The sequence below is a fragment of the Labeo rohita genome, chromosome 25 (assembly GCF_022985175.1).
Source record: "Labeo rohita strain BAU-BD-2019 chromosome 25, IGBB_LRoh.1.0, whole genome shotgun sequence".
Lineage (NCBI taxonomy): Eukaryota > Metazoa > Chordata > Actinopteri > Cypriniformes > Cyprinidae > Labeo > Labeo rohita.
Genome location: NC_066893.1, coordinates 8,930,869 through 8,954,982, shown reverse-complemented (window position 1 = coordinate 8,954,982; position 24,114 = coordinate 8,930,869). Strand labels below are relative to the sequence as shown.

General features: G+C 34.2%; 1 protein-coding gene across 2 annotated transcripts in view; it reads right to left on the bottom strand.

The window, feature by feature from the left end:
• roraa (RAR-related orphan receptor A, paralog a) overlaps nt 1–24,114 on the bottom strand; it is a 384,106-nt gene that overhangs the window by 317,571 nt on the left and 42,421 nt on the right. The window contains exon 1 of one of the 2 annotated variants that reach the window (XM_051099048.1): nt 12,114–12,232. The exons of the other annotated variant lie outside the window; for it this stretch is intronic. Coding sequence (XP_050955005.1) covers nt 12,114–12,228 — 115 coding nt within the window. The 5' untranslated portion in view covers nt 12,229–12,232. Of the gene's footprint in view, nt 1–12,113; nt 12,233–24,114 lie in introns of those variants that run through there. 2 annotated transcript variants of the gene reach the window in all.

Below are 24,114 nucleotides of genomic sequence, written 5' to 3'. Positions count from 1 at the left end.
AGCAACATGTAGCACCAGTACCTCCAACCATTTTACGTCGTCTTAATACCCAGGAGGTTTAACCATGTCGTGAGTTGGGAACTTGATATTGTTGTCCCTCAGAGAAATGAGAAAGTATCCACAACGTTTGGGTTTGAGATCAGTTGCTCTTGAGTAGCAGTACTCAACATACACATACCTGTTAAATGGTGCTTGGCAATAGCTTGACATTGGAATTCTATGTTGAATATTACAGGTAGTAATTACACGGGACATTAGGAGTTATTAAGTAACACTTGAAGCTGGCATGTGTTTCCACTGCTGTCACAACTCAGTAAATGATTCTGAAGTGAGGTTTTTTTCCTGAGTGGATGGAGTAATGGAGGATGTTCTGTGCACCTTCACCTCACACCTTAAACAATCCAGATTCTCACTAACTCTAATTAGTGGCTTCTACCTGCAGTTGGTGAGAGGGATGCATGCTATTACTGTATGACTCATGTAGGGAAAGCAAAAAAATATCCCAGAGTGATCCCTTTCCTGTCTTAAGCACACATACACTCACTGAGGTACATTATTCTCTTGTTTATTCCGAAGTGTTGATGCCACTCCAATAAAAAGACAGCTGCACTTCTGGCTTCACAATAAAGAAAGATTTCAAGATCAGCCCTTCCTTCACTATCCCACGCTGAGGGAAAGCTTACAGAAGTCAGCACTACTGCACTTGTTTGATGTTCTGTAGTACGGGGGTTCATATAGGCCGCTTAGATCAGCTTCCTGTCTGCTGAGGTGGAATCTTATAGTTGGCAAAGAAGCGAGGGATGCATGGAGCATCTATTCAGAAAGCACATGCGATAAAAGCCTGTGGTCTAAAGTTTGTAGCCTTTGGAAACTGTTTGAAACGTATATTGTTGTACTTGTTTTGAAGGGTGCCCGAACGCAATAGAATCGCTCAGTCAACAAGTCTCTATAAATGTTGATTGCTAATAGCCATTCCTTTGCAAGTCTGCTCAACTGCTCAACTGGCCTTGTCCCAAATTGTGCAACTCCTGTGTACTTCCAGTCCTACAAGTTTTCATTGGTTGTCTCTTTGAATGGTTGACCCTTTTGAACTTTTAGGTTTCAGAAGGATGTTTACGAATGCATTCTTTGCATCTTTAGGTGTCTTTGTAGGGTTTCAAGGGAAGCAAGACCACACTTGGGTCATGGCATTTGTAGTTAACCATTTCTGTTACTCTCCTCACCAAGTTTCATCGAAAACAAGTAACGTCCGGTCAATTTGACTCTTCACTGCCTGTGAAAAAGCCTCCATGTGCACGTTGTTTACTGTACCACCTCGAAACATCTCAGATCCCAGAATCTCTTTCCCTCGGGATACTTATCTGGGAATACAGCCGAGGTACCTCTACAAATTAGGTTATTACTCTGTCTTCACGTCTGCTTTCCTCGTCTGTTCCACCACAGCGCGGCTACATCTCAACACGTCTTCTTTAAAGCTTTAACAGGGGCTCTAGGCTATCGGAGGCTCCAATTACACCAGCTTTTGCAGTCCTTAATTGAAGCCCTTTGGTGTGAATTTGTTCTATTACCCGAGTCTGATAGGGAAATGAAGACAACATGGTTAAGGAGCCCTGCACCACTGTACAGAGGGATTTTTGGCATTAATAGCGTCTGAGGGTGCGCCCGAGCTCTCGCTCTGAAAATGGCCCCTCCTGGAGTGATAATCCGTATTTTGTTGCAGTGGATGATTATAAAAGCCAACAGTCTTGCTCTGAGTCAGGCACCAGCTCTGCTTGATGAGAGAGAATTACAGAGAAAATAAAGCGGCTATTTGAGTCAACTGTTAAGGAGTGGATAAACTACGCCCCGTTAAAAGAATGGCACCGTGAATATCCTACCCAGAGCCCGTAATTACGATCAGACGTTCTTTAAATGTTTTATGAACACAATAGCCATGTTTCAATCATGCCGATAAAGACAGTCACCGCATTTGTTTTGGTACTCAAAGAATGAAAACTGAAACCAAATCAGAGGGTTAAATCTACTAAAACAACACAAATAAACAATGCAAAATGGAAACCAGGCATAAGACAATGATGTCATTTTCCACACTAGACGAGAATGAAGTTAGTAATTTGGCTGTGATTATGGGCTGCTAAATAATTGAGTAATTACAGTTTAGATTACACTCTCTAAAACAAATGAAGTAATCCCTCTAATTTCAGATGAAGAGGATCTGCCTGAACTTTAAACCTCGTATCATGTCTTCCAGATCAAAAATGCGACACACCACGGTTTCCAGATCTCCAGAGTGGGTCAGATCGCACGTTTCCACCCGCGATCTGAACACATCTAAAAACAGCCACCAGACCCTCATTAAGGAAGACCCGCTTTAGAGAACATGAATTATGCAAGGCTCAGAACACTGGCCAGCGTTTCAACATCCGCCCCTCGTGTTTGATCTCGTCAAGTTTACAGCACATTTTTGCATTTATTTGGTGGCGTTTAACTAAGCAAGTTTTTTTCATTTTTAGACTTTTTTTTTCCAAGAATGCACATGGGGGGGCACTTGATGGGGATAAATATGGGAACCGTTTGAAAGAGAACCCAAAGGGCTAATGCAACCCCCAACTTCTGTGACTGGTTCACTGGTTAATGAGAAGCTAGCCCTGGTCTTTGGCATCATAAACATTTGACTAAATATATTCCAAAGCTTGCTGGCAGGTGTCTGGGGATCTCCTCTTATCTGATTCTCTCCCTGGCGTTCTTGTCTTCGCATCTCATAACTCAAAGGGTGATGAAACCGCTCAACTTTAGGATAGGATGGTGAATTTGGTTCGTACAAGTACAGGCCTCAAAGTTAGCACCAAGCACAACATTAAGGGTTTATTAATGATTCACCCTCATGTTGGTTCATATATCTTCGTTCATCTTCGCAACGCAAAGAACGCTGTCTGACCGAGAGGACGACTTGCAATTTTTTAGTGCTGTCACTAACAACTATTTTGGTAATTGAGCAATCTGTCGATTATTCGGACGGTTATCAAGTAATTGGATAATTATAATTAATTTGTTTGAGGTAATAAAAACAGACCGAAGTAAACAATAGCCCTTAAAATTAATTTAAATGCATGAATAATAGCAATGAAGCAATAATAATTAAAATAATGTTCAAATAAAGTATCAAAAGCAAGTAACACATGGTTTTAATAAACAGAAGTGTTACATAGGCCCAGTTTCCCAGACAGGGTTTAGACTAAGCCAGGATTAGGCAATAGTTCAACTGGGACATTACAGTAATTTTTATAAATGAACTACTGGTGTGCATCTTAAAACAACAAAGAAGGCACTGATGTATTTTAAGATCAGTCCGTGCAAGTTTCATTCACTGACTGAAATAAACTTGTACTGACAGGCTCTGCACCGTTTTCGAAACTCTCAGTTTTCGAGGGTCGAAAACGCCAGAGCAGTGTAAACGATAGGCGTAACTGTAGCAAAAGCTATGTTTTAACATGAAAACACACTAGTGCAAACATAGCCAGAGACACTCCACACATGTAAATGATAACAGTTTGTGCGGAGCAGCATTTACACGCATGTACATAACCTACATGCATGTAAATAATTAAAGCTCTAATTAAACCTCCATCACATATATTAATTGAATTGTAGCGTTTGTGGAATTACAACAGAATTATGCTTTATTATGATTTACAAATGGGTTTAATATATCATAATATACAATTCTCATCCGTGGAATGCGCCACTTTCAGTATTTTGCCGGTTACTCAACACGGGCAAAATACAATTAAGGATTTTTTTTTAAATTGAGTACTCGAATTGAATCAAGGAATCATAACAGCCCTACAATTTTTGCCCCAGTCTTTCTTACTTGAACCAGAATATAGAACTGATGAACTAAAGGCATCTCTAAAGCGGGTCTGTGTCTGCTCAGAACTGGGTCTAAAGACGCAATGCCGCATTAAAGCAGACCTAAAATACGCCGGGTCTGACCCACCTCAGTCCCTAGTATCAAAGGTGACGCAACACTGTCACAGCAGCAAGTCGTCATCTGAAATCAACTGGCTTTCCCCAGTTTGTAACCTTCATTAGCCAAGGACATAAAAGTATCTCGACACATCCTAAAATGCTTAACCCAGTCAGCATCACTGTAATTCTGTACCGTTACATTCCAAAAAACATCTCCTTGCGGACGACATTTCACCCACATACGACGGTCCAGCGACATCTGCTGTCTTTCCTGAAAAGCTAACCCTAGTATCAATTTTCGTTGTGTCTGCACTTGAGTGACTTCCTGGCTCTCTGAAACAAATTTCGGCCTCTTTTAATCGTGCAGCGATATACCCGATGTAGTAATTAATAATTTCTTTTAAGTGTTCTTTCCAATTTTGTTAAGAAAAAGAAAATACCTGTCAATACCACAGAAGCTAACATTGTGACAAACCGTCCATCGCAGATACACTGTAGCACGCGCGGGAAATTTAAATTTAATGCCGTTACATTTTAAAATGTCGTGTTTTTATTTATTTTGTGTTTTATGTTATTTCTTCTTTTTTATATTTGTTATTTAATTTTATAGCATTTGTTTTTGTTAAAACTAATTTTAAAATTGTAGTTATTTTAAAAGATGTATGTTTCCCACTATTTTAATTCCTGTGTAAATGCACTTCCCTGGTGAAAAAACCAGCATATGCTGGTAGGTATGTTTTGATGCTGGGATGCTGGGATGCTGGTTAGGTATGTTTTGGTGCTGGTTTAAGCTGGTCCTTGACCAGCAAAATGACCAGCATAAACCAGCAAAGGACCAGAATAAACCAGCTAAGAACCAGCTTAAACCAGCATCAAAACATACCTAACCAGCATATGCTGTTTTTTTCACCAGGGTTATGCCGCTTCAGAACAGCATTAAACCGTATGTGTAAATGTGCATTTTTGTGGTTTTATGCCGCTTCAGATTTGGTTTCTGTGCCGCCTTTGCTGTGTAAAGATGCCATAAGAGATGGACTTCTATGTCAGAACACCAGCTCCCGCGTCTCAGAAACAAAATGCCTCAAAGACTGTCACGAAAGAGAAGAAATTGTTAAATAAAGTCGTTATTTTTGTTTCCTTTGCGCACAAAATGTATTCTTGTAGTTTCTTAAAATTATGGTTGAACCACTGATGTAACATGGACTATTTTAATGATGTTCTTACTATATTTCTGGACCTTGAGTGTGTCTATGGAAGGTCTTACAAGTTTTGGTGCGTAATTAATGACTGAACTTTCACTTCTGGGTGAACTAACCCTATAATGTCCTTCAAAACAGAGTGCACAATATATAAACACAAGCACAACTGCTTGTTCCACTGATAGCAAGTGTCTCAAAAAACAAAAACAAACTGTCTTAATCTACAATTACACACCGTCTACAAGAGACGAGACAAATCAAAACTAAATACCCCCCTGTCGACAGTATAAGCAGCCATCAGCGCCATGCTAGTTAAGTCGCTTGACGTTTTAATTTTTATGAGCATACGAGTACCAGCCGACCCATCTGGATGTCACAAGGTATATACCGTCCAGCTCTAAAAGGAAGTGTACACCGACTGGAATCCAACCGAGAAGCTGCGATTTAATCCGACAAAGAAATGTACGGAAAAACTGCAGGTAGCCGTGCAGAGTAGCGATAAAGCAGAGCCGTTCTGTGTCCAATCTATTCTCTGAAGAGCACCGCCAGGGCCTGTCAACTCCCGTCTGCCGGTCTCCAGACAAGAGCTTTCCTGTGTCGTAGAGTGACCTGTCTGACTCCCCTAGTACTGACAACCATTGATCATCACCTCTCTTTCTCCATCACTCAAAGAAAGCTTTGGCCTCAGCTTGTAAAAGCACTCAGCTAGTGGTCATCATCACTGACATCGCCAGCTTCTGTATGCCATCACTAAGGAAAGTCCAATAAACAAACACTCCGTGGCAGTGCTTTTGAGCCATTTAAATAAGTGTTGGATGTAAACACAGACGGGTTGCCATCCTGTAAAAAACGAATGCCATGGGACAAGCCCAACATTCACTTCACATCCGAATTACCATAAATGTTAAAAAAAAGTGCAACAGGTAATACTTCATAAAATTCAGATTTATTACAAACAAGTGTGTTTTAAAAATTTTACCCTAAAAATGAAAACGACATACTTTTTTGCATTATAAATTCTAATTCATTTAGAAAATAATTTATGAATATTTCTAAATACTTCTACATTTGATCAGATACTGAATATAAGAAACTAATTGAGTTGATTTTAGAAGATCTTGAAGGCAAAAGCAAGGTTACACCATACATTTATGTCAAATTGAGCCTTATTGAAGGGCACCCTAGCCTACTTGCTGTATGGGCAATCGTCCCCTTAAGTCATTTCACTTTAATTTCCACATCTGATAGCACAAAGAATGGTCCCTGTAATAGGGATAAGCTCAGCATTGGCCAGAGCTAAAAATAATAAGGCTCTTGATGTTAAGAGACCAAGTTTTGTTCTCCCAAGTCATTAGCTGAGATCCCCATTACTGCCTCCATATTCCCTGAAACACAGTAGTGGGGCCGGAGAAATAGTGCGCTGTGTGTTCCTCCCTTCAAAGTCACTCTCAAGAGTTAAGAGACCCAACCTAACGTCTTTGTGTCTGCGAGCAATTATACCGCGGACCTAATATATCACTTAAAACAGCTGAGATTGGCGTGAACCTTTTCTTTTATTGCTAATGAATTGATTACGGTTATTTATGGATGTGAATTCAACACAATAATGCTACTCTAATGTTAATGTTATGTGAATGTTACCAAAAATAAAAATGTCTAATAATAAGGTTTATTTGCTTATAGTAGCAAACATTTACATTTTTTAAATTATAACACAAAAAAGTAAATTATATCAAAATCTCCAAATATTAATTTTTGTTTTTAGACTGTTACTGTTTAGGCAAAACAATGCAGAATTTTAATACTGGCCATTTATCCATTCTTGGCCATTACTTGAAAACAATTATCAGATTATTGGCCAGAATTTTTAAAAATAAATATATTGACTTCTAAAGCATTACATCTATTCTGGTGTTATTTTAGTATACTTTTTGTACTATTATAGTTTTAATTATTATACTGCATTAGATTTTTTTTTTGCTCAGTTTTAGAATGTATTTAATATTATATTTATCTAAATATATTTACATATATTTATATATTTATTAGTGCTGTCGAACGATTAATTTAAATAAAGTTTTTGTTTACATAATATATGCGCGTGTACTGTGAATATTTATTATGTATATATAAATACACACATATACAGTATATATTTAGAAAATATTTACATGTATTTATGTGTATATGTGTGTATTTATATTAATATATTCATGGGTCTGTTTATGTATACATAATAAATATACACGGTACACACATATATTATGCAAACAAAAACTTTTATTTTGGATGCGACTTAATCGCGATTTACTGTTTGACGGCACTAATATTTATATAAATTAATTTGACATTTTTAGCATTTAGCAAGTTTTAGCATTTTCATTAGATTATTTCTGTTTAGCTTTTTTTGTAATTTTAGTACTTAATTATTTTAGATTAATTTTAGATTGTTTTACTATTTTATTAGTTTATCCATTTCTATTAAGTTTAATTATTATTTCAGTTTTAGTTATCATATAAAATAGTAATAGCAATCATATAAACAAATTTTTAATAATTTGTCTTTAAATTTAGATTAACTTTTGCTATTTTTATTAGTGGTTCTTTGTATTTCCATATTTAATTACTTTTTATTTCAGTTTTAGTAATTTTACTTTATCTTATTTCATTTAGATGTCAATGCTAAGGTAACATTTCTTATATTAATTTAAATAATTATTTATTCATTTTAGATGACTTAATTTTAGATTAGGTTTTACTATTTTAATCTTAATTTTTATATGTTTTAGTAATCACATAAAATAGTAATACCAATCATATAAACATAAATCATATTTATATTTAATTTAATAATTTGGCTTTAAATTTAGATGAACTTTTGCTATTCGTATTAGGTTTTTTTTTTTGTATTTCCATATTTAATTCATTTTACTTTATCATATACATATTTTAATTTATTTTTAATTAAGGTAACATTTCTTACATTAATTTAGATAATTAGTTATTAATTTTAGATGACTTAATTTTAGATTAGGTTTGACTATTTTCTTAGTTTTTAAGCTTAATTTTTATGTTTTAGTAATAAGTTTCCATATTTAATTACTTTTGATTTCAGTTTTAGTAATTTTACTTTCTTATTTCATTTAGTTGTCAATGCTAAGGTAACATTACTTACATTAATTTAGATGATTATTTATTAATTTTAGATGACTTCATTTTAGATTAGGTTTTACTATTTTCTTAGTTTTTTAATATTTAGTATTCATATAAAATAGTATTAGTAATCATATTAACCTAAATCATATTTATATTTAATTTAACAATTTGCCTTTACTTTTAGATATTATTTCTTGTATTTCTATTAAGATATAATTCATTTTTGTGTCAGTTTTAGACATTTTAATACTTCATCTTATTTCAATTAGTTGACAATGCCAAGTTAACATTTCTTACATTCACAATCATTTTTTTTTTCATTTAGATAGTTTTCGATTACTTAATTTTAGATTGTTTTCTATTAATTAATTTAAGCTTTATTAATAGTTTATTAATCATATAAACCTAAATCATATTTACATTTAATTTAACAATTTGCCCTTAATTTTAGATTTACTTAGAGCTTTTTTTTTAATATTTCTATTAAGCTTTAATTAATTTTTATTTCATTTAGTTACCAAGAGTACATTTCTAACATTCTTTTAATATCTATCTGCATCTAATATCTAGTAATCTAGTATCTAATAACAAAAAATATTTTTAATGTTTTAGTTTATAATAAAAACACTGGTGTATTCAACGGTTCACACATTTGTTTAAAACACAATGTCAAAATTATCTATGCAAATGCAAGCATATATCACAAATGTAATTAATTTGATTATAATTTTAACAAACTGACAGCACTTCTAATAAAAGTAATACAATATTCATTTTCACGATCTTCACACAGTAGAACATTAAAAAAAAATCTTGTTAGCTAGTTCATAAAAGCATTGATAAACAGTGCACCAAGATAACCTTGTGACCTTTACCGATCATAAACTAACTAGCGCTCTAAAGATGTCACCTGTAGTCTGCATTTTATCAAACAACAGCGCGGCGAAAGTCTACTCCAGAAGGCTGTCTGCGTCTTAAACGTTGTAGAGACTTAAAACGTCATCTTGGCCACCTGCTTATTTTGCGCTACACACCCAAAAAGTCGGCTCTTCTCTATTGACGGCAATAAAAGCTAAAAAGTTAGCCGCTATAAATGTGATGTATGTGACAGCGGCATTTCATCATTTATTGTAGCAGCGCCCAGAAACCCAGCCTTGCCCAGCGGAGCCCAGAGGAGTTCCTTTATCTCCATGATAAACTCATCTGGCATGATTTATTAACGAGAGAATCGCGCCGCTCAGCCCATGCATGAAGAAAAAAGCCTCTGGTACAATGGGATACTTTAGAGGAAGGACAGACAATGTCTGGGAAACTTTTCGAAACCGAGTCGTTCCGAACGCCACGGTGAAAAATTACGCTCGCAACAGATGTTAAAGACTTCGGGTCTGCTGATTGATGCCTGTGTGGGAAGAAACGTGTCACTAACAACCACATTCACAGAGGCTGATGCTAAAAGAGATCCCTGAGGGACGTCTCGCGTTGTATTCGACGGACCGGACCGTATTCGTGTAAATCCGCGTCTTTGATATGTGTCGTGTTCTACCCACAATCCCCTGAGACGGTGGTCCTGCACAAAGTGACCTTGTAGGAGGCTGTTCGGGGAGCAGTGAAGCAGCTGTCTTCTCACATCAGCTCTGAGCGGCTTTCTCCTGCTCCTCAGAGTCCGACTCTGGCACCTGACTGCACAAAACAAGTCCTGCATCATTTCATTCTCTGAACTTCCATCTGCTACCAGCTCAACCAAGGGGCCACTTCCTATTTTAACTTTCCTCGTGTGCTCTCTGCCTCGCTGTACGTACGAATACCCTCCAAAAATATGCTAGCGCTCATGTCAAAGCCATAGCCTGACAGTTAACAGTTATACCTCCATGGGGAACGCGGGATGGTTTAAAATCACTTTTAATAAGACAGAACCAGCTTTAGAATGAACTAAAACTGCTAAAAATCAATAGATCATATTTCTTTTTATAATATTTTCTCTCAGCAACAGTCATTTTTATTTAACCCTTACCCTAACTAGGCTTCTCACGGTCTTGGAAGAACTGATATTTTAAAAGTTTGATTTCTAGATCTGGAAAAGTCATGGAAATAAAAAATAAAAAAAATAATAAAATAAAATACATTTTAAAAAGGCAGTGGAATTTCTATAACAAATATAATTTATGTACTTAAGTCAAGCTCTAAAATGATGTTTTGGGAAAAATCGATGTTTGTGAGAAAACAGAAATGTATTTAAAATAAAATAAAATAAAATAAAATAAAATAAGAGAAATAATAACAGAAAACAAAAAGTTCTTGAAAGTTTGGGAATTAAAGAAATTACTTTTATATTCATTTAAATAAGAGAAAACATAACAGAAAATGTATTTAAATAAATAAGTAAAGAATTGTGAAAACTGCAATAACAGAAAATCCATTTAAATAAATAAATACATAAATAAAGAGAAAACTGTAACAATAACAGAAAACAGAACGAAAAACAAACAAACAAACAAACAAATAAATAAATAAATAAAAATAAATAAATAAAGAGAAAACTGTAACAAATTCTTGCAAGTTTGGGAATTAAAGAATTTACTTTTATTTTAATTTAAGTGAAAACGTAATAATAACAGAACAGATAATGCATTTAAATAAGTAAATAAATAAATATAAGAGAAAAAGTAACAATAACAGAAAACAGAAAATATAAATAAATAAATAAATAAATAAAGAGAAAACTGTAACAATAACAGAAAACAGAAAATGTAAATAAATAAATAAATAAATAAGGAGAAAACCATAACGGTAAAAGAAAACAGAAAATATAAACAAATGAATTAATAAATAAACAAGATAAAATACTAGAAAACTGTAACAATAACAGAAAATGTAAATAAATAAATAAACAAACAAACAGAGAAAACCATAACAATAACAGAAAACAGAAAATTTAAATAAATAAATAAATAAATAAATAAAGAGAAACCCGTAACAATAACAGAAAACAGAAAATGTACATAAATAAATAAATAAAGAGAAAACCGTAACAATAACAGAAAACAGAAAAATTATTTAATTAATTAAATAGAAAACGGTAACAATAAAACATAAAATGTATTATAATAAATATATAAATAAATAAAAAATACAGAAAACAGTAACAATAACAGAAAACCTAAAATGTAAATAAATAAAGAGAAAACTAACAATAACAAAACAGAAAATAAAGAAAGAAAAAAACAGTAACAATAACCAAACAGAAAATAAATAAATAAAAGTCATTAATTGTAAATTCACTGATTGAGTTTGAATGCTGAAGAACATCAAGTTCTTCAAACTTTGGGAATTAAAGAATGTACTCTTATTTTTTAATAAAAATTATGTATAAGCATTATTTTTATTTTAATTTACAAAAGAAGTATTAACTAACCAAATATTCAATAAATAAGACTTTTTTTGGTCAATTTGCTATAAACTTATGTTAAATTATTATAAATATTCTGTTGTATAAATTACTTATAATTATTGATTTATTTTAATTGAATTCTTTTAATTAACTGCCACTCCTAGTTTAGGCATAACAGTGTTTATTAATTTCTTCATATTTTTAATTAATTTTTATTTCAGTTCGAGTTACTTTAGTACATCAAGTTCAAATTTCAAATGAGACATGTTGAAGCATTTATATCTTTTTATTTTAGTTTCAGTTAACTAAAAACCCTGCTGCTAAATAAATAAATAAATAAAGTTTGTCTTTACAACAAAAATACTAGAAATATCTCAGCTCACATGGGGGTCTTCACATACCGTCTCGAAACCAAAAAGGTTGAGTTAACGTAAGCATCCACACACACGGCAGCGTTGCTCTTACACGTTCGATTATGAACTCCCGTGGCACAGCAAAGTTTTCAATCTGCCGCATTACACTTCCGCGTAAATCTCAGGCAGCTTGTACGAGAGCAACACTCGATCACACATTTCACATTATAACATGCCGGCGGGTGAAATATATCAATTATGTAATAATCTTAATGGCCCAAACAGTCTCGCAAACTGCAATATCTAGATCATGACTCGCTCGTATGAGCGCGCAAACTGAGCCAGATTATCAATCACCAGACGCAATATGAGAGATGACAGGATGTTGTTATGGAGCGATATGAATTACACCACTAAAGGGAGAGACCACAAAATCATTTCCTCAGTGATTTATAACACACAGACAGGTAGGATTGCAGTGTATAGAAAGAACAATATCGTTTTGTCTTAAACATATCATCTCGTTGTCGTGTGTACGAGAGAACAAATGAGATCTTGCGTAACGGTTTGTGTTCAACTCGAATTATGATTCACTTTTTTTGAAGATGTTTTACTACAACTAACGCAGACGCGAATGCATCCGGCTAATACGGATGTGGTTTTGGTGTTGACATTTTTCGCCTTTTTAAATCGCACATTTCCCAATTTGGTGCTTTGACTGACGGCTTCTTTTTCTTTATTGGCTGCCTGACAAGCAAACTGCAACCACAATGTGCTCTAAAGATGAACAGCTCTCATGGTAAAACATCCATGCTGCTCCATAGAGACGCTGCTGACATGACACCCACGTTATGTAGTGGAAATGCTATATCACAATCTGTCATATGTTTTGTCTCGAAGAAATCTGGACTGCAGATGGCAGCTTTCGAAGGCCCGTTCAAAGCGATCAAACTTAAAATGAAAGATTAACGACGGGAAAAAACGTGCAACATATTTCTAATGTGGTGTGACTTTTTTTCAATATGAAACAGAAATGTAAAATACAATAGTTACTAAAATAGACATACAAATGTAATAAATGTAAAATAAAATGTAATAAATATGTATTTATGTGCAGTTTTAATTAATATTTTGAATCAGTTCAAAATATGCTAACTTAACTGACCAGTAGGTTACAGTCCATTGTTTTGTCTTATTTTTTAAATTAATAGTTAATTATTTTATATTTACATTTTTGTACATAAATATTTGATATTTAAATATTTAAAAATTCTGTATTTACTGTATTTTTTTTTTTACTGTATTTAGTTTTCATTTATTTACATATTTTAAAAAAGTATCCAAAAATATCAAAAAAGTACAATATTAAGTAAATAACTATATATGTAACTAAAGTTTAAAAAATTTTAAATAATGAATTTTTACTGTAAATTTCATTTATTTACATGTGTACATATTCCAAAAATATTTTTATTTTTACTAAAAATGTATCTACTTTTTTTTTAAATAATAAAAAATAAATAAATAATATTTTTAAAGATTTTCAGTGTAAATGTTTGCATATATACATATTTACACATTCAAAATTCAATATATATAAAAATATAAATTATATATATATATATAAATTTAAAATATTAAAAATATATTAAAAAAATTTACAAATATTTTTTTAAGAACATTAAATTTTACTGTGATTTTTATTTACACATATCGTCTTCATATATATATATATATATATATATATATATATATATATATATATATATATATATATATGAATGTGTGTAACTGAAGCTTAAAAACTTTAAAAATCATGAAATTTTGCAAAAAAAAAAAAAATAATTTACATGTATATATTTAAAAACAAAACATAAAAAAATCAAAAAAGTATTATTTACATTACATTTTTATATTCTAAAAATGCATCCACATTTTTTAAAATAATAAAAAAAATTAAGAAATCAATACTATTTAAATAAAAAATAAACTTAAATTTAATAATAAACTTAAAATACAAAATATAAAAAATATTTACAAATATATTTAAAAAACATAAAATTGTACTGTGATTTTTATTTACACATATATTCTAAAAACATCTTTTAAAAAAATCAAAAATCTAATAACCTTAAATTAAATCCAAAAATGATTATTTACATTAAATTTTGATAAACACACACATACAAATACACACACAATACACTAAAAATAGTCTAAAAATCTAAATTGTACAATTTTAATATTTTTTTTTTTCAATTATGGTATTATATAGTATAGTATAGTATTTGTAAAGTATGTTACAAATAAATAAATAAATAAATACACACAAACACACACACACAGATAAAGTTACTACATACATTTAAATATAGATAATATAAGATTTTAAAGATGGATTTAATCTGAAAATTTTGAAAATTGCTTAACCCAAAATTGTTTTTTTCCCTTTGTTTTTTTTTTTTTTTTTTTTACAGTTTTGTTAATAAAAGTTAAAAAGTCAATATAACTGACAATTAAATAAAAAATAAAAATAATTCAAACTTTTACTTTTTTTTTACATATTTACATATTCTGACAATGTATATACAAATGCAAAATTATTATTAAGATTTAATTACATAAAACAAAAACCACTGTATAATATATACTGACGTTTTTGTATATTTTCACCAGAATATGAAATCAAGTATGAAATCCACTTTATTGCCTCCACATGTCTTTGAACTAAAGAACTCAATAGTGTAATCACGTCATCGTTGTTAGCACGTACAACGGCGATGAAACGCGCCACTGATGATTTTAGCAGTATATAACTCGAGTCAGGAGCTGTGCGGACACGTTGACAGCCTCTGCAGAACGTATTTCCGCACAGGGGCTTTTTTTAACCGCCTTGTTGGCTGTGATGGTACGAGCAACCGAGGAGCCAAGTCAAGCAGGGGAGGACTGCCAAAGAAGTGTCTGGCACCAGCCTCAGTCCTCTCCTGCTGGATCTGTCGCTTCTGCGGAGGAACGAAAACCTCGGGCCATTATTGTACCCCAACTCTTCCGTTTGACTTTAGCCTAATCCTCTCTTCACAGGTAAGAGCCACTTAACTTCAAGTTATTCAACAGAGTACGCACCAAAATTCAAATCAAACAGCCTTTCTAGGGAAGCAGCTACTGCTCATACTCATAAAACATGCTCATATTTACATGACAAACATCTCGTTTTCTCAGAGCCTAGCAGTGAACACACATGCTCTGTCACCATTAACCTTGACATTGACGTCACGGGTCGCAACACTTCCAATACAAGCGGAAAGAGGGCAAAAAACTACTCAGACCATGTCTAAACTAACTTCTGATGCTCTGTGGGTAAATGCAGTGTAAATATTCACAAATGCTAAGGTGCAAAATTGAGTGTGACTTTGTTCCTGTCCTCTCTATTTATCAGTTTGCAATGAAGACAAAAATAAAATGCGTACCAGCAAAATGTCCCAATTTACCTTATTAAAACACATTTGTGAGACACTAATAATGTTATGTGAGGTAAACAATGTATCACATGACATTATTCCACATAATCACTGAGACTTTTATACCTGTGTGAAAATATTTACAAACATGTTTTAGATGCCGATACGCAAATTTCAGTCTGGATTGCATAATTTCCATTATCTGTACTCTTTCTGTCCTATTAAACAAAAACAAACAAATAAATAAACAAACGAATCAATGAATCGAGAAACTGTCTTCGTTCAATTTAAAATGCTTACGTGTGCAAAAATAATGTTATGAAGCACATAAAATACACCTAAAAATACATTTTTGCCCAATAGACACCAGTGCGCAAGTTCGAGTCTGGCTTGCAACATTTCTGTTACCTGTCCTCTTTCTATCAAAAAAAGTTTTAAAAAGCATAACAATAAAATAATAATAATAAAAATAATAACTTTTAATAATAAAAAAATATTTTATTATTATTTAACTTAAAATGCATATGCGCACAAAAACAATGTTATGAAGCACTTGTGGTGCATTTTGGGTACACTTATTTGGTAACAGACACCTTTACGCAAGTTCGAGTCTGGCTCACAACATTTCTGTTACCTGTCCTCTTTCTGTCAATCAATTTTCAAAAAGCAAAATAAAATAAAATAAAATAAAATAAAATAAAATAAAATAACTTTTAATTAAAAATAATAATAATAATAATAATAATAATTGAACTTAAAATGCATATGTGCACAAAACCAATGTTATAAAGCATGTAAAAAATATACACGCACAAAAAACAACAATTCCCAGCAGACACCGGTACACAGGTTCAAGTCTGGCTGGCTGCCTCTTTCTATCAATCAAGTTTGATAACAACAATACAGTCTTCATTAAAAAAAAAAAAAATAAAATAAAAAAAACTTGTGAAAAAAATAATTTAACTTAAAATGTATATGGTAAAATAAAGTCTTAATTTACAAAAAAAAGTGTGTTTTAGTGTGAAAATATTCACAATCATTAACTTTTGCCTAAAAGACACTAGTACGCAAATTTCATGAAATGCATATGTGCAAACAATGTTATGAAACACTTCTGGTGCATTTAGGGTAAGAATATTATTGTACAAGTGTGAAATATAAAATTTTTTGAACAACATCATTCAAGTGGCAAGAATGTCAAAAATAAAAATAAAAAATAAAAAAATAAAAAACTGCATTTGGTGCTTAGGTGATGCATTATGAGTAAACAGAGTTGCACATGCTTTGTGTTTTTCCATACAGCTACACAAGTCTTGCTCGCATAATGACCAGGTCTTTTTTGATCAATCAAGTTGCAAAAAGCCCAAAATTAAAGTTTACACCAAAAAAAAAAAAAAATTATATATATATATATATATATATATATATATATATATATATATATATCCCAACTAATCATAACATGCATATGCGAAAACAATGTTATGATACACTTGTGGCACATTTAGGGTAAGAATATTTGTACAAGTGTGAAATCATTCAAGCGGCAAGAATGTCAAATAGAATCATAAAAAATAGTCAAAAATAAAAATAAAAAATGGTAATTTCAATTGCATTTGATGCTTAAGTGATGCATTATGGGTAATCAGAGTTACATAATCTTCGGGTGTTTCCATACAGTGTGAAAATATTTTGTAATAATTACAAAAAAGGTAACTTCAACTGCATTTGGTGCTGAGGTGATGCATTATGGGTAAACAGAGTTACATAAGCTTTGAGTGTTTCTGTACAGAGTGAAAATATTCACAAACGGCACTTTTCGCACAATAGACACTGATCTTGCTTGCATAATGACCAGCCCTTGTTCTATCAGTCATGTTGCAAAAAGCCCAAAATTAAAGATTAGACCAAGAAAATATCCCAACTAATCATAAAATGCATATGCGCAAACAATGTTATGAAACACTTGTGGCGCATTTAGGGTAAGAATATTTGTACAAGTGTGAAATATTAACATTTTTTGAACAACATCATTCAAGCGACGTGAACGTCAAAAATAAAAAATAAAAAAGGGTAATTTCAACTGGATTTGGTGCTTAGGTGATGCATTATGAGTAAACAGAGTTACATAATCTTCGGGTGTTTCCATACAGTGTGAAAATATTCACAAATGGCAGTTTTCGTGCAATAAACACTGCTACGCAAGTTGAAGTCTTGCTCGCATAATGACCATTTTTTTTTCTTCAATCAATCATGTTGCAAAAAGCCCAAAATGAAAGATTAGAACAAGAAAATATCCCAACTAATCATAAAATGCATATGCGCAAACAATGCTATGAAACACTTGTGGTGCATTTAGGGTAAGAATTTTTGTACAAGTGTGAAATATTAACATCAAGTGGCAAGAATGTCAAATATAAAAATAAAAAATGGTAATTTCAACTGCATTTGGTACTTAAGTAGTGCATTAAACAGAGAAATATTAACAATTTTTATGGGTAAACATAAAAATTATGGGTAAACAGAGAAATATGAAAAAAAAATTCTGTTACATAAGCTTTGGGTGTTTCCAGATAGTGTGAAAATATTCACAAACAGCAGTTTTTGTGCAATAAACACTGCTACGCAAGTTGAAGTCTTGCTCGCATAATAATCAGTTCTTTTTTTTATCAATCAAGTTGCAAAAAGCCCAAAATTAATGTGTAGACCAAGAAAATTTGTGGTGCATTTTGGGTAAAAAAAAAAAAAAAAAAAAAAGTGTGAAATCTTATTTTTTTTAATATCATTCAAGCAGTAAGAATGTCAAATATAATAATAAAAAATAATGTCAAAAATAAAAAAAACGGTAATTTCAACTGCATCTGGTGCTTAAGTGATGCATTATGGGTAAACATAGTTACATAAGCTTTGGGTGTTTCCGTACAGTGTGAAAATATTCACAAACGGCAGTTTTTGCACAACAGACACTAGTCTTGCTTGCATAATGACCAGTCCTTTTTCTATCCATCATGTTGCGAAAAGCCCAAAATTAAAGATTAGACCAAGAAAATATCCCAACTAATTATAAAATGCATATGCGCAAACAATGTTATGAAACATTTGTGATGCATTTTGGGTAAGAATTATTGTACAAGTGTGAAATATTAACAATTTTTTTTAAACAGCATAATTCAAGGCAAGAACGTCAAAAAAAAAAAAAAATGGTGCATTTGTTGCTTAAGTGATGCATTATGGGTAAACAAAGTTACATAAGCTATGGGTGTTTCCGTACAGTGTGAAAATATTCACAAACGGCAGTTTTTGAACCACGTACGTGTTCACAGACAGCCCGGTGCGCTCTCGTTTTCCTCAAAAGTCTCTCACGGAATGACACGAGGAAAAGCGAGGCATCAGTTTGTTACGGAGGACCGAAATAAATTCCTCAGCGGAATTGCACAAACTTTCTTGTGGGTGACCCTCTCCCTGCGCCGCAGCTGCAGCGGGAGGAGTAATGGGACGAGCGCTTTCCGGCAGTTAAAGACAAAAACGGCACGTTTCGCAATTGTTCTCTGAAGCGAGATTACTCCCCCGGGGGGCTGAGACGGGTAACCTCTCTGTGCTTCCCTTCGAATTTAAAAGACTGCAGATTAATAAATCATAATCCCCAAGTTACTACGACAACCCAGGACTGTTCCGTCACCTTTTTTGTGTTGGATCTCAAACCTGCGGATCCCAGGAGGCTGGGCACATCCAGGCTGCATAGGGAAAAAACAAAAAAAAAAACAAACAGGTGGCATAAACCTCAGCGGGGCCTCTCGCGCAGCTTCGCGCCCAGGCTCCCTCGCTCTACCTCGTGTCAAACATGGGTTTGAAAGGCTCGGGTGCCGTATTCCTCTCTCTTTCTTTCTTTCCCACCTCCGTTCCCTCGCTACGCGTGTTTAGCTGCCACTGGGAACCCGGCTCCAGGTGTTCATTGACTTGCATGAAGACAGAGTTAAGTTCTCACGCTTCTGTATGCGCTGACAAAAACCTGACGTGCGAGAATCGATCTGTTGTAGTTAATATGCTCACAGCATTCTTTCACCTCAGTGATAACCATCTCCACAAAAAAAGGCTGCGGAGAAAGAACAATGTCTGTTTTAATGAGGAACTTCCAATGATTGTGGATACAAGGCACTTGGTTCTAACAGACGTAGAAGAATGGACTGCAAGAGAGAGAGCTGCTCGGAGGTGCCGGCGAAAGTGAGGTGCTGTCGTTTTCAAGGACACTCCGTATCCCTGGGTACTTGTTGAAGAGGAGGAATTTTATTAACCCCAGTGGCTCGGCCTTCCATTTCTTCATCTCGGCGAAGCAAAAACCGTCAAACCATTATATCACAGCATTGCTTTGAATGGCGAGAGCTAATTTGACTGGGGAGAAATTGCTCTACGCGAGGTCAAGATAATGCCACAACAATAGCAGAAATGGGCCATCGTAAAAATAACTGGACGGGTAGAACAAAACTTTTAAAAAACGCAAAGTGCTCCATTTTTTCTGGGACAGCGTACACCGGCATGACTAGATAGAGTGAGCCCCATTGAGTATAAGAGAAGCAAATGATTATACTCCAAAGTGAAGTGAACGTCTGAAGCTGAGGTACAAAAGTTTCGGTAGTATTTTTAAACTTTTGCAGAGGAGGTGACTTTAAAAACTCCTTGGTTTTAAAGCATCTCTGATAAATTTGCTCCTAAAACTGCCTTATCATGGTAATAAGGGTGTCTTTACACCACAGCTGAAGTTGCGTCAGAGAAAACGAATCAATTGATTTAAAGTAGGATGTGCGTTAAAAAAAAAAAAAAAAACGACGCTCCACTCGGAAGTTCATTATAATGCACTCTGACATCTGTTGACCAATGAGAATTTTAGAGCAGGCTTTTCTTTTGGAAAACCAATGCTCAATTTTTGATCTAACACAGCTCTTTCCACAACCTCAAAACAGACTTCATGCATTCCTAACAGTTGCATTTTGAGAGTCTATTTTCGGCTGGCTTTCCAGTAAAACTTATCTCAACATACTGGAAACAAGATGCTTTTACTTAAGAAGTAAAACTGTGCATGATAATAAGTATTCAATTTTCAAAAGAAATTCGATTGAATGAGGCTCATGCCTAAAACATGAAACAAGTTGGCGATGTGTGAAAGAGAAATGACGGAAGTGACTGTTAATAAAATGAAAAATTGCATTAAAATATTCCACTTTAGATTTAGCTGTTGGATAATAAAATCCAATACAATATAGTATTTTTCAGGAAATTATTTTACAGATTTTTTAAGGAAATGCATTTTTAGCAACACATAATTACTAATGAAATTTTTCAGCAGACAGACTTTTTCCAAGGTCACTGTTCAAAGGTAACCAGTCTTAAAAGTTGTTTTAACTAATTACTGGTTTTCTAGTTATTCTAGTCACTGCCAATGCCGTCTGCGCCTTGCTGCGTGTACTAAAACTTCAGCTAGGAGACAGTGCCTTTCCTCATGTCTTTGTCGTACAGGACATGGCAGTATGACAACATCCTGACAACCCCCCTGCTCTTCACAGGCGACACGAGACTCCAGTGATCCACTATAATTAACCCTGGTCCGAGTCCAGCCCAGGTAGAGAGTGAAAGAGCAGAGACTGCCAACGCGTCTGCCAGACGGTCCGCATTCCCCAGCGGTCCTTCTCTGCACGGGAGACGCTTTGACACTCTCCTTCGCGTGTCTGCGTGCGATAGATTCAGCAGACAGCTCCATTCCAACCTACTCCATCTGCGGCAGTCATTATTAGATCGTCGGCAGGGTGACTCCCCGGTCCTGCCCCGCAGTTTCTTTGTGTAACAGGAATCGCGCCGGTTAAATAAATAAAGAGCGTGTGAAAGGATTTGGCTACTGTTTGAATATCTGACTTGGGTTTAAAGCCGGGCAGAAAACAGTCAGACAAGGGAGACAAAAATGGTCCATATCAGAAATGTTCAGCTCCTCTTTCAGGACGGAGAAGCATGGAAAAGCACGCAACGAGAAAACAATGACAAGTTAATTATAAAAGACAAAAATGGCGGTGAAAGATTAGTTAGTATTCAAATCCGTTTCTGTGTCTGGGGATGAGGAGTGAGGAAGGCTTAGCGATGCTTAAAGATCTGCGGGCGAAATACACTTTCAAGTCTTTCCTGTACCAATTCCCCTCTATTTTTTTATTTGATATCATCACTAACATTTATGTCTAGGGATGGACGGAGTCCATAAGCTGCTCATTGTCTTCAGTTTGACCAGGTGCTTGGCACCAAATCGCAGCCGTCACACTGCCAGCAGCGGTTGGCTTCGGAGCAGTTCTGCAAATATATCATTCTCCTCTGGTCCTGCGAGGAGACGCAGAGGAAGAGCACATTACAAACAGGTATAACAACGAGGAGACTAGCGTAATGGTTTCTGTAAGCTTGCCACACACTTTTGGAGTAAAAACGACTGAAAACGTCTGATTCTCCCACTCAAAGTGATCTAAAATCTAACTTTAGATACATAGTTGTTTCTGAACACTATATTTTAACAGAAAACCTTTAAATAAGCCACTAGTAGGTTAATTTTCCTGAAGTTTAAACACTGTCTGTCTCTGAGGCGTTATCAAAACATCGCTCTGTTTGTTGAGAATTCCGACCAGCCAGACATAGCAACAATGGTTCAACTGGTTTTCAATTCTGTTTTTGTTTGAGAATTCCGTCCAGTTCTCGGAATTGATTTAAAACAGTCATCTGAATTTCTTAAAACAGTTATTTTTTAAAATCGATTTTTATTTGAGAATTCCGACCAGCAAAACATAGCAAAAATGGCTCCTCTGACCAATTGCAGACAGGGAGTATTCGGGACCAGCCAGACATAGCAATTGCTCAACCAATGACATGAGTTTGGGGGCGGGGCTATATGGTCCTCTGACCAACTGCAGACAGGGAGTAATCAGGAAACTTGTTGAAACAGTCATTTTTTAAATTAGTTTTTGCTTGAAAATTCTGACCAGCGAGACATAGCAACAATGGCTCAACCAATGACATGAGTTTGGGGGGTGGGGTTATGTCCTCCTCTGCACAACTGCAGACAGGGAGTGTTTGGGAAACTTGTTTTTTTTTTCAAATCTGTTTTTGTTGGAGAATTACAACTAGCCAGACATAGTGTTTGGGAAACTTTTTTTTTTTTCCAAATCTGTTTTTGTTGGAGAATTACAACTAGCCAGACATAGCAACAATGGCTCAACCAACGCATGAGTTTGAGGGCGGGGCTGTTTGCTCCTTTGACCAATTTAATGTTTGTTTATAGCAATCATATTTTCAAATCTGTTTTTGTTTGAGAATTCCCACGAGACAGACATAGCAATAATGGCTAATTCAATGGCATGAGTTTGGGGGTGGGGCGATGTGCTCCTCTGACCAATTGAAGACACGGAGTGTTCGGGAAACTTTTTTGAAACAGTCATTTTTTTCAAATCTGTTTTTAAGAATTCTAACCAGTTCTGAGAACTGATTTGAAACAGTCATTTTTTTTTTTTTTTTAAATGTGTTTTTGTTTGAGAATTCTGACCAGCCAGACACAGCAACAATGGCTAATCCAATGGCATGAGTTTGGAGGCGGAGCTATGTACTCCTCTGACCAATTGCAGACACAGAGTGTTCTGAAAACTTTTTTTGCCAGTCAGTGCTGTTTTCCAATTCTATTTAGCGAACCTAATTGTACAGAAACTACACTCTTCAGATTTAAAAACAATAAAAACACATTATTCCTCACTGACTTATTATCCTATTACACCTAAATAAATACAGATGTTCACCGCTGGCTTTTTCATACAGCACCAAAGATCCAAACACACACCCTCATTCACCCATGGGACTAAAAAAATACAGTCCAGTCTCTCTCTCCTTTGTTCAGCTGGACTTTTGCTACAGCAAACTCAGCAAATAAGATAAGAATTCAAAATTCAATTATGTAGCGCTAAACAAGATAATAATACAAATCCTACAGAAAGCACAGTGTGCTAAGAAGTCAACCGTGCATCTGTGCTCCGACGGGCAGCTAATTTATTAGCACTACAAATGCTGAATTTAAATACACTGACAAGATGACCCATGTGTTGAGAGGAATCGCTAGCTTGCATTGTTCCTCCCAAATAATCTCAGTATTACACCTACCTAATGTGTAGAATAATCTGTCAGTGTTCATGTACAACTGGATTGTAGTGTATAACATAAAATGCCAGAGCCAAAGGAATCAAGTACATAAATAAATCGCACCATCATTCAAAAGTCTGGGGTCAGTAAGTTAAGTCAAGTCAGTAAGTAAACTGCACATCTTTCTATTGCAATGTGATCTCTGGTTGCGTGCATTAACAAACAAAGTCTGGCTCTTATGAGCAAGACATTTCAAATGAACTGGTTGCAAAGACTTAATTCCCTCAAAAATACCAAGAGAATGTTTAATAGAATCATTAAGGGGCATGAATCTATATGTGCAACCAGAATTGTTAAACTCCTTATGGTTCCCATCTCTGGAAATCAATCACAGTATTAAAAATTAAAAGCTTTTGAGAAAACAAACAACTTAGTGTTTCTGT